General features: G+C 38.7%; 1 protein-coding gene across 3 annotated transcripts in view; it reads left to right on the forward strand.

Annotated features, from left to right (window-relative positions):
* Window positions 1-12205, forward strand: part of arhgef39 (Rho guanine nucleotide exchange factor (GEF) 39) — an 80747-nt gene that overhangs the window by 60525 nt on the left and 8017 nt on the right. For all 3 annotated transcript variants that reach the window (XM_038739040.1, XM_038739041.1, XM_038739042.1), the window contains one exon: window positions 7113-7342. In XM_038739040.1, coding sequence (XP_038594968.1) covers window positions 7113-7342 — 230 coding nt within the window. The remainder of the gene's footprint in view (window positions 1-7112; window positions 7343-12205) is intronic.

The raw sequence follows: 12205 nt of genomic DNA on the forward strand, positions 1-12205 counted from the left end.
CTTACTCTTCACTAATGACATGCTGTCTGTCCATGACTTGTAGGCTACAGTGCAAGTTTGTTTATTATATCTCTTATTCACAATGCCAGCACACCTGTCCAGCTGGCTGAGACAAGGAGCATTTCTGATATTTCCCCAAAGACATTATTTCTTTTTTTTATTAATAAAAAGCTATTAACAATACATTTTAAAAAACATGCTGATGTTATTTTTGACTACAAATACGGATGACTAAATGTGATTTCAGTTGTACTTTAAAGGCCAATTTATACTTCTACATCGAATATACTCTGTAGCCAACATACCCTCGTGAGCACTTATGCTAGTGCATTGTTGTCTGCAATTACACTGCCAAAATGCTAGGTATTTTTATCCACACCACCACTCAGTTTCTGAAAACAGATGTACAATGTTTGAGTGCACAAATTTATAACCCAATTGTTTAAAAGATGTGAGCATTAGAGTCCAACCAGTATCGGATTTTTAAGACTGATACTGATTTTGATATTTCAAGATTTTAAAATCTGATTAGGTCAGCTGATTGCTGTGTTTTGTGGTGGATTGCCACAGGGAAGTTGCAGCGCGCCCTCTGGTGGACAAACTATGCAATGACAACACTCATAAGGTTCCTTTTTAAATGTAATTTATCGGCTGTTATTAACATCGATGCCGATTTATCTGCAATTAACTCATATCAGCTGATAATATCACACCGATTATCATGGGCATTTAACAGGCATGCAGTATTTAATGAAATGATGCTGTTGGCTGTTTTATAGAGGTGCAAAGTGAGATGAGCTGCTGGTTCTGTAAGCATTTTTGTCAATTTTCTTGTTGCATTTAAAAAATATATATCTTTAAACAATTTCTTCGTTAACGTTGACACATGGGATCCTCCTTGATTATGAAGATGATTTATATTTTGACCACCAGTCTTAATTATTTCAACTTCTGTCCTTTGAAATCACATCAGTTTGGATGGTGGGTGGCTCTAAATACAATACCCATGAACCTTGCCCGCCATCGCTATGGAAAAGAAGCAAGTCAAAGATCAGTATTGAATTGAATCAAAAGTTTTCATTCTTGAATTGGTGAACAAAACACAGCACCCTGGTTTTTGGATGTAAAGACCCAGAATCCAAAAGTTAAATTCTTTAAGCTGCAGATTGTAAAACCAGTTTTCTCAACACTGTAATCTTTAGCTTCCACCTGCTTTTAGCAACGCACGTAATAGAATTTTTTTATTTTGGTGATTGGATGTTATCCAGGGGTGCCTGAAACATCTCCCACTTCGCAACTCTATGGGAAATGTAGCATACAGTGATTTTAGAGCATGAGCAACATTAGGGACTGAATGTCAGATATTTCCACCACAGTTACCTTCAGTTATTTTTATCATCAATTAATTTGCCAAATATTTTCTCAATGAATTGTTTGGTATTCGTCAATTGTGTAAGAAAATGGTGAAAAATGGCCATCACAATTTCCCAGTGCCCAAGTATTGACATATTTAAATGATTTGCTTTAGATATCAAGACCAAGAATCTAGAGCTGCGATGATTAGTTGAATAATTAATTGTCAATTGATAGAAAATTAATCATTTGTCAAATAAAAATCTCAAACATTTGCTGGTTTCAACTTCTAAAATGTGAGGATTTGAAGCATTTATTTGTCATAAATGAGTGCAAACTGAATATATTTGGTTTTGGACTGTGGGTTAGATTAAACAAGCAATCTTAATACACATTTAGGGCTGTCCCTGACTAAGGGTTTACATAGTCGAATCAGAATCATCAGGTCCTGCCTATAGTCGACTGGTAATCTTAAGAAGCTGCAGAGTGGCAGTCTCTAATCATTCAACTTACACTGTAAACTGAAGCTTATAGTTCATAGCTCTCTCTCTCTCTCTCTCTCACTCACTCACTCACTCACTCACTCACTCACTCACTCACTCACTCACTCACTCACTCACACACACACACACACACACACACACACACAGCACAACAGCTCCGTCTCTTCAGCAAGTGTTCCTCTTTACCACTTCACTCACACACACGCGCGCGCGCTACGCCTACACATACGCCCCAGGGTTAGGTTTACAATTGTGGCTCTATTTACGCACCTTAAAAACATTTATTGAAAGTTTCATGTTTTTTACACGTTTATTTACAGCCTTAAAAGTGAAGTGTATATTGTAATAGGCTGTAGGCCTATGTTAACTTATTGGGAGAAAACTGGTAGTTCTATGTAAAATCAGAGGTTGAGCACCCCCATATCGCTGACAGTCAGGCCCCGCCCATCGAATCTTTAACTATTCGGGTCAGCCCTATAATCTGAAATTTTATATTGAAAGCAATTAATATTGGTTTGAAATAAAAATGATCCCCTAAAGAAAAGAAAACTGCCACTGGCAAATTATTATTATTTTTTCTTAAAGAATGATTAATTAAGAATTATTTATCATAAAAAAAAAAACGTTACCTCATCATTTTCTGTCAATCAACTAATTGACCAATTGTTTTGTTTTGGCTTTAAATGTGTCTCTTGCAAGTCCCCCAAGAGACTTGGTAGTTCAGGAGTCCCCCTTTATGGGAAATAAAATAATTTAATGCTAGATGGGGAAGATTCCGAAAACAAAGGCAGCAACACAGCCCTGATATTTAATTTCAATTCATTTTAATTATATAGCGCCAATTCATAAGAATACGTGTGTATGTATACATTCATTCAGCAGTCACAGAGCAGCACAACCATCTTAGTTTTCACGTGACGTCACATTCCAAGGAAAACGCTCCCTTGGAGGGCAAAAAAGACGTTATTTTCTGCTGCCTGCCAACCAATATGCAAGTGATGCACTGTTACTTTGAGTTTGTTACTTTTTGCGTTGCCAAAATGCTGGATGGTTGTTGTGCTTTCGGATTTAAGCCTACTAATGGAGGAGGAGACAAGGCTGTGTTAGGTGAGGGATTCCCCAGAAGGTAAAAGTAAACATTACTGCAGTTGAGCGGTGGCAGAGATCTGGCGGTTTTTAACGGTAGAAATGCGGCAGCAGATGCTGTAATGTTATATGGATCAGTAGTGCACAACACTTACAGTTTGTGTGCATATCTTTCTTTTTCTTAAGTTGAAAGGTGATCCAAATAAAATCTGTTGTGGTGTTGGTCCGTTGTTTTGCCCTCCAGGTCACCACGCATGTCCTGGCGCTCATACCTCATAAAATGATCTTAAAGCATTACATTCTGTCCTTTTGCTGCATTTATGAGGCCAGAAAACTTGTAGAGAATGTGAGAATAGTCCTGTAAAGTTACATATGTGTATATGAGGATAAAAGTCTGTCAGTTAATTGTGAAAGAACTCAGGGCGTGAGGGCTCTGTTTCATGAGGACATCTCCCACTACAGTTCTCTTTTATTCAAAATTTCCTGAACTGAGCATTGAGATGACAAGACTGAAAATTACTACTTGTTCTGTGTCTTTTAATGAGTTGTATAATGCTCAAACACGTTTTATTTATATTACATTTAATAGAACGATCACAAGCAGTGCTCCAATCTCCACGCAACACCTGAGAGAGAGTCATGGGGTTTCTCTTGACTGTTTTTCCGTTTGAGACCCATGGCATTTTAAAAGCAATTTGACCCCCGCCTGGCCCTGCCACTTAATCTCAGTGGGCTTGTCTGTAGCTGAAAATGTCCTCCCTGAGCCCTAGAGGCACAGCTCCGGCCACTCAGACTAGCTGCAATCACAGGCTACTGGCTGGGGCAATTACAAAAACACCCTGGACCCAGGCTGAATTTTCATCTTATCTATCCAAATGTCAACCTCCTGCTTATTAGCTATCATCATGCTGCTGCCAATCATGGTGAAAGAGATTAGAGTTTTCGTCAGCAGCCACACCCCAACATGCCTACCTCCCACTGAGTCTGATTCTCTCTCGTCTTATTTTCTCTCTTCAAATAGCCCTTATTTATCTTTTCTATTCAGCATGGCTTAGTTAGTCTCATTATTTTTGTTTTCTGCAGTTCTGCAATTTGATGCTGAGAATTATTGAATGAATGATTATTACCATTTTTACACTGATGTAGTGATGTCCGGTACCTTGTGTGTTGCATTTTATCAAATCAGAATTCAGTACTGAATCTGCTTATTGAATCCCTCAGCAATTTTTTATCATGTTCAGCTTTCAACATTGAGAGTAACTAGAACTAAAAGATCTCTAATCAACTTGTGTCAACTGAGAAGATAGGAAAAGTTTAGAGTGTCCGCCTAATTAATGCTGACAACCTGTAGCAAAAACATGAAAATGAGCTGAGCAGCATAAGACCGGACATGTTGATAAATTGATTACCGTGCCAATCTGATGCGCATGCATGACACAATTTACCTAGAACTTTTCTCTAGTGAAGAGTTGCCTATCTGGCATGCAGACAGCACATTGACCAGTAAACAGCCAAAAGTTTCATTTTAGCTGTTATGGCATTAACAGACACAATCTCCACATTTAAGAGTAGACTTTCCTCTAACTCGACTTCTTCCCTCTCCCGTTTTTTTGTGCTTTCTTGTTTATCTCTAAGAGGTACATAAAATCTTATGAAGAGAAGAATTTTTTTGTCATCTGGTTGTTGGTCAGATTTGCAACAGTGAAATCTAATAGTTGCCAGCTATTAAATAATTGGAAACAATTACACCTTGAATGGGAACTAGTTTTGTGTAGTGCATTTCATAATACTTTAATGATCTAGTTTAAAGGCGGCCTAAGAGATAGTGGTTAATCCCTAAACATAGTGTGTACAACAGTAGTACAGTGTTGGAGTAACACCTTAAAAAAAGTAATGCAATTGCACTAATGTGTTGCTTTTTCCTGTAACACAGTAATATAACTACTACTAATAAAATTTCTGCGAAACATTTCAGCACCAGAAAAACAAGTCCGTGAGTAAAAGAGCACCGTTATTTCCTGTTACTAGAATTCGATGCTTGAGACTGTAGGCAGGGTGCAAACTACGGGGGAGCTCGGCTGCTCTTAATAAGACAGTAGCTCCCCTGAAAACATGATTTGTGAAATATTAACAACATGCTATTTTTGCCATGCATTTCTATTTGTCTGTATCTTTATTATCATGGATCATGCGTAAATAGAATTCTGTGTGTTTAACGATTTCCTTTCATGGTCAGAGAGGCTGCTGTCAGTGCATTCTGACCAATCCTGTCGGAGTACCGGGATATTTAAATAATCAATGAAGTTATGCTGCTGTACCTTGTTGCATATTTCTTAATGTGAAGACAATTCATCCTATTTCACCCGTCCACAGTGGTTTGAACCATGTTACTTTGAAACAACATAGTTCGAACTACAATGTTTCCAGATGTGTTCGGACTGACTTTCACAGCGAGAAACTTGCAAAACACTGAACAACAAACTGTCTCATATTAAGCCTGAATATGACAGTTGGCTGTACCAGCAATAACAAGTAACAGTAAAATAACAATATAAAAATATATATCGCCTAATCCTTTTATTTAATATAACTTTTTTATAGCAATAGCAACTTTTTAAAAGAAAAAATGAAGAACTATTAGAGATTACAAAACATTAAGTAAAATAGGTTTAATCTCTAAATAGCTTCTTTTCAACACTATTATGAATAAAACCTGGCCCACCAGTGTCCATCAAGGCTTGAGAAGAGCTCAGTGGCATAGATGGGTGAGCTTGTCAGAGTAATTCAATAACTAAACAAAGGTTCAAATCCCGTGAGTTCTCTTTTTTTCTCTCTGAAATAATGGTAACAAAAGCTCTCAGGGATTAATTCATTACAGTACTTTAATAAGTTTTTTATATATATTTGTAATGAAGAGTAGAGAACACCCATCTTCTTCATAGCCTAGAAATTTACACACATACACATAAAGGGAATATTAAAAGTCTTTTTCATTCTCTGTTTTGTCATTTGACCTTACTCACATTACAACCAGCTCCTGATTGACTCCTTAGACTACCTCTTCTGCTATCTATGACGTAGACACTCTGAATTAAGCTTCTAACCACAGGTCAGGAGCACTAGTTCAAACTGTTGACTTTACGACAGTGGCTGCGAATGTTTGTCGGAGCTGTGGTTTTGGGTAACACATGTCAGTAACCAACGTAGTTACATCCATAGTTCGAACTAGGGTTTTTGGAAACGGTTGCGTCACAACTCCATCTTTCCAACCATGGAAGTTGGTACTGTAGTTAGCAACAATGCTTTTTGGAAACGCACCCCTGGATTGGCACACTTGAAGGCGGGGTGAAAAGCCTGCTGTCATAGAGAGGGGTAAGGCACTTGGTTGTTTGCATGAAAAGTAGCAGAAGTGGTTGTGTGGAGAATTAAAGAAAGACCTGACCAACCACTGATAGTTGCATGATGAGTGCTTGGCCTCAGCCTATCGCCAGTGTTACACTGTATTCTGTGTCCTGTAGCAGTGCAATGACCATTTGTCCTTTGGGTAACATTAAGTGGAAAAAAAAGTGAAATCTGCAATTTATTTAGGTGATATTTGTTAAATGATGAAGGAGAATTCATATTATTTCCACTGTGTTTAGCCTCTGCAGCTGTAGCACAGCCCCCAGTGAGGAGCTAACACTTACTGCAAAAGGAAAAATTAGTCTAGTCACGGTTAATGAATCTCCCATAGCAGTGATAAAATATGTGGTGAAAAGCCCCACATCCTTTCAGCACAGTAGAATTTCACTGGTTTAGTTATGATACTGAGTGGAATAAAACAATAAATATTTTAACTACGATGTCTTCATTCCCCACCAGAAAAACTACCTAAAAAGATTTGATAAGCATCTTTCGATAAGACGTTCGATAAGGTCGGTAAACGGATTCGGAATTTGATTCAGATTTGATAAAATGATGATGATGAATTGATCCTCATCCCTAGTCACGTGGTTTGGAAACTTTAAATGGCCAATAGACTCAAACAGTCTCTCTGTCTCTGTGTTAGATGTGAGATGTGTCCCAGGTATCTAAATGCATGCTGGGAAAGCCATCAGCTTCCCTGCCGCCCAGACAAGCAGCTAAAGATATTGATTGTGCATTTCTGTCTGTTCCTCCCTCGTCTCACAGGGAGGTGGTACATCCGTGAGGGCTGGCTGAAGATGGTTCCTCCTAAAGGTGCAGACGCTAAGCCAAAGATGTTCTTCCTGTTCTCTGACATGCTGCTGCAGGCCAAGCGCTGCAGCCCACTGCGAACCACCAGCGGAGACAAGTTTACTGGCCAGCACGCCTACCCCCTGCAGGACTGCACGGTGGAGAAGGTGTTTGGCCACACCAGGAGCCAGGGAGGCCTGCTCAGCGTGAGTGCCAGCCAGCTAGCCTCATAACTACCTACCTAAGTGTTGTTCATGTGACAAGTTTCTTTCCAGAACATTAAAGGGATCAGGGAGTTTCTGGGATTCTGTGAAATATTTTGTTTGATAGTGTTCAGCACAGTGGGAGTAGAAAACAGACTGAAAAATAACAGTAGAAAACCAGCAAGGAAATAAATTAATTAATGGAGTACTGACTTATTTATGAACAGTAGCTGAAAATTCATATTAGAAGAAAGAACTATACATAAGGAATACAGCAGGAAACTTTTCTAGCATTCGGTTTTGTTCTATGTATTCTCCAGATCTTTTTTACAATACTTTCATACCCATGTATATGTTGAAAGAGTTATTGGGCCTCCTGTCTATACTAGCCGCAAAGTTATTCCCTCATAGTGCAACTGCAGTGTAAGAGATGGAAGTCTCAGTCTGTGCAAAGATTTATTCCACAGCTGAAGCCTCGTAGCTGACATCCTGGATGTTGCAGGTTGGTTTGTTGCAGGTACAAAACACAGACAACCTACACACGTCTGCCAGGATGAAGATACCCACTCGGTTTGTCTTATTCAGGCTGATACGGCTTCATCTTAGCATCAGCTCGACTTTGGAATACACAAGCGGACTGTGTATTTTATCGAGCATCTGTTACAGTGTGGTCACTCTACGGTGGGATCTGAAGGAATAAAATATAAAAGTACTGTATTAAAATAGACTTGAAATTAGTCTTTGTCTCTCCAATAAATATAATCAACATAACACAATAGAAATAGTAATAAACACAACATGCATCACAAATCAGCAGCAGCAGCATGCGGATATGTTAATGCTGTTTAATCCTATATATACCTTGTTTTTTATAGGTACTACTCATTTTAGAGAACGCATATTTTGATTTGCCACAGTCAAATTATCTTACGGATTCATAAAGTTAAGTCAGCGAATATCACCGAGCTTTCAGTTTTATTGTACATATCATCCTGCTATGTAGGGCCATCCACACTAATTGATACAGGATTTGAGATTTTCTGTTAAAATAGAAATGCTCAGTGTTTGTTGGGCAGCAGGTGGGGGAGACATCTGTTCATTGATTTGAGTATACACATGACTGAGTCCTTAGCAGAGGCATTATTTAATTTTCACTTTTGATGTGTGTTGCTTTGATTCGTCTTACATGTGGCCTTGATGCTCACTAATCTGCCAAACAGAGATTTCCTGAATGTTTTCCATTTTGAATGAAAATGTCACTTAGTCTTGCTTGCCGGAGAAGACCTGTGTTCCCTCACCTCTTCTCCCTCCTCACATTGTTGATGTAGCCCAAAAGTTGAACTTTTAATGTGTCTCGTTTTTCAGTCTGATCCATCAGCTGCTGGCTGACAAATTGTGTCTAAATGATGTAGTTGCTGTCATGAAACATTCAAAGGAACAAGTCGCGCGTCATTGAGTGAGTAACCAAAGCGTTTATGCAGCGAGAGTTTAGTGCCAATGCTGCATGGCATCAATATTCATTTCAGCAGATAAGCTCTCGCTCAGAGCTCTTTATGTTGTGCTGTTAATGTGCTTCCCTGTGATGCACAGCGGTGTGTAGAGGTTTGATTACTCTACTGTCTGCTCACACTGCTGTCTGTCCAAAATGTTGGCAGCATTTGATGCAATTTGACATCAACACTTGAGTCACACAGGGACTCGTAGTACACAGTAGGGCTGAGACAATTAGTGGCTTAATAAAACTAGACAGAAAATTAACCGATAATAATTCAGTAAGTGATTTTTTTTATTTATTAGGGAAAAAGAAACCAATGATATCAAACTGAGAAATGTGGCAGATTTAAGAAGCACAGTAACTATTTTTCACCTTTGATATGTGTTTTAGCTGTTTAGCAGAGTAAGAGTCACTTCAATTGGACTATGTGATCATTTCCATTATCAATTAACCTCTTGTCCATTTTTGCTATTAATCAAAAATCATTTAGTCTATCGAATGTCAAAAAAAAAGAAAAATGTTCTTCACAAGTTCTAACAACCTAAGGTAATATTTTTAAATGTCTTGTTGTGTCTGACCAACAGCTCAAAACCTAAAGATATTCACTTCACCATGATATAAAGCAAATCCTCACATTATAGAAGATGAAACCAGAGTTTGCCATATTTGCTTGACGGCTGTAATAATTAATAAATTATCAAAATTGCTGCCAATACATTTTCTGTCTATCTACAAAATAATTGATTAGCTTCTTGTTTCAGCTGGAACTTTAAAATGCTGTGGGGTGTGGGTGAGATGGGCACATATACACTGAATGAATCGCTGGTTTCAAAATTATGATAGAAACATAGAATGGATAATCCCTTAAATTTCAAAAAGTTCAATTCCATCACAAGTCACCTGCTATATTTCCCTTAACATAGAGAACATGTGATGATATCAGTCTCGTGTGGATCAACATCTCAGTCATTTTGACAATGGAGAAAAATATAAACATGTTTTTTCATAAAGCCCTTTAAATTAATTTAACAAAACAAGAATTTCACATTTGAAATGCTGTTTAAACACAAACAGCTGTACAAGAAATTAGCCTGAGCAAAATTAGGGTTGCAACTAACAATTATTTATTATTGTTTAATCTGTTTATTATTTTGACTATTCCTAATCAATTATCTATAAAATGCTTCCTGGCATGTTGAGCTGTTCATGCCATAACCTAGAGATTCTGTTTACTATAATATACATGCAGTACATTTTAGGCTGACAAATCACTTTATTATTTCGGTGTCATTACTATTGATGATTAATGACTAATCAATTAAAGCCAGCTAAATAAAAAATAGTTTTAACATTTGACCAGGCATTTAATACCACTTTTTTATACTCAACAGCACTCAGTGCTACACACACATTTTGGTCAACACAATAAAAGTGTTGCCCCAAAAGTGTTGCCCCAAAACTGAACAGTAAGAGCTTCCATAGCTTGTTGCTGCAAATGTTCTTGGTTTACCTGCCTGATCAGCCTTTATGATCCACAGCCATTCGGTAGAGTCTGGAGAAACAAAGGGAACTGTATCATTAGGATGTGGGTGAAATATAAAATGAATGTCTTCTGTGAGAATGTGCAGGTAATCCTGGTAGTACATAAAAGACTACAGAGTACCCGGCTTGTGTGTTGCTGTAAGATCCTCTTGGCAGGCCCAGGGACGTATTGTCATGATTTGTTGAAGGCAGTGTGAATTAAAAGCATCCTTCAAAGGACTAATGAAAAGGCTGCTGATGGGTAGATTAGTCAGAGCTGTATTATTTGGAGTGTGCGTGTAGCCTGTGTTGCGAGCTGGGGAGCGTAGTGATGGCTGCCTGCTGTAACAGAATATCTCAGTTGCTGGATCAGATTAGGCTGCAGATCCATCTCTTCCGGCCCTCCAGTAAATACATCTTCCTCAAGCCTGTCGCCGCTCTCCGCCGGCCCACTGCACGTTATCTAATGGCAGAAATGGCATTTCATTAGCCTCTTATCCCACCGAGGCCCAAATGCATACTCAATAGCATTACACGTAATTTCTCATAAGGACACATTATTGATCCCGGGCCCCAACCTGAGCTAAAGGAAAAGGGCTGTCAGCACTCCAGGGCCCTCCTCATCCATGGCCATGAAAAATTAAAGCCAAATTAAATTTGACAGCTGAAAATGCCATGGCAATCTATATGCAAAGTCAAAAAAAAAAATTGCTTTTATTAAAATTGTCGGTGTTTCTTTTTTTTTTTTTTTTTTTTTTTTTTCTTCTTTTTTTCCTGGTCACACATGTTTGTAGAGAGCTGGCTTTTATTTGTGGCTCACCGCACGTTTTTCTCTTCATCTTCTGTCTTCCCTCCGTCTGCCTCGACCTTCCTCGCTCTCTCCTCTCTCGCTGTCTGCCGTCTTCCTCCTGCTAATATCCCCTCGCTACTTGAATATTTTCCCACATCCCTGACAGATTCTCTTTGATGTATAAATAATCAAGCTAAATTATGTGCGGCAATGAGGTTCCGTGCTCTGCCGTTCTTATTATACAAAGTAATTTCTACCTAAGAGGGTCAGATTTCCTGACAAATCCCTAATTACCGCATTGCAATAGAAGAGGAATCTATTTGTGCATAAATCAACCGCCGTCCCCCAAGTGGCGACTGCCTAATATCACGCGGCACTCATTTCGGCCCCACTCACTGAACTCTGTAATTAGATAATACTTTTGATGATGGTACATTTGAAATCTTAATCTATTAAATGTATAATGAGAGCCACTCCCTCGCCCTGTGTAAAAACATCATTATGTTTGATGAGCTATATGTTCTGCTCTGTCCAAATACACATGGCAATGATCGATACAGCACCTCTCAACAAGCTGGTTTCCTGTGTAGAGGCTGCAGCCGTGGGTAAATGTAAAAGGTCATTTAATACGGTAAAGGCCTAATTTTGATCCTCTGTAGCTTTCCCAGTGTAATTATGCTGCACTTAAAGCCCCTTTTGTTTGGGCTTGGACATCTCCCTTTGGTTTGTTTGACAAGTTCAATCCGAGGCTGGTTTTAGCGCTGGATGTGGATGAGAAAGTTGATAATTACTGTTGACTCAAAGGAAGACGACCCTGTCACTTTGTAGACCTGAGAGGAGTCCACAAGAGATCTGAGAACACTTTTCTGTCCAGTTTCAGACGGAACAGAATTTGTTCCTGTAAATGTGACCTGCTTTAAGAAATGATGTTACTTTACTCGGCTTTATTTGCTCTGTGTGTTTTCTTTACCTTCAGATATCCGTCAGTGCTGAGGGCGATGAATGATTGTGAAATGCAGCAGTAGGTTTTCCAGTTTGACTAGCTGAGGTTTTTGCTTGA

The sequence above is a fragment of the Micropterus salmoides genome, unplaced genomic scaffold, assembly GCF_014851395.1.
Source record: "Micropterus salmoides isolate LMB-PRFRI ecotype aquatic unplaced genomic scaffold, ASM1485139v1 Ms_hic_scaffold_23, whole genome shotgun sequence".
NCBI lineage: Eukaryota > Metazoa > Chordata > Actinopteri > Centrarchiformes > Centrarchidae > Micropterus > Micropterus salmoides.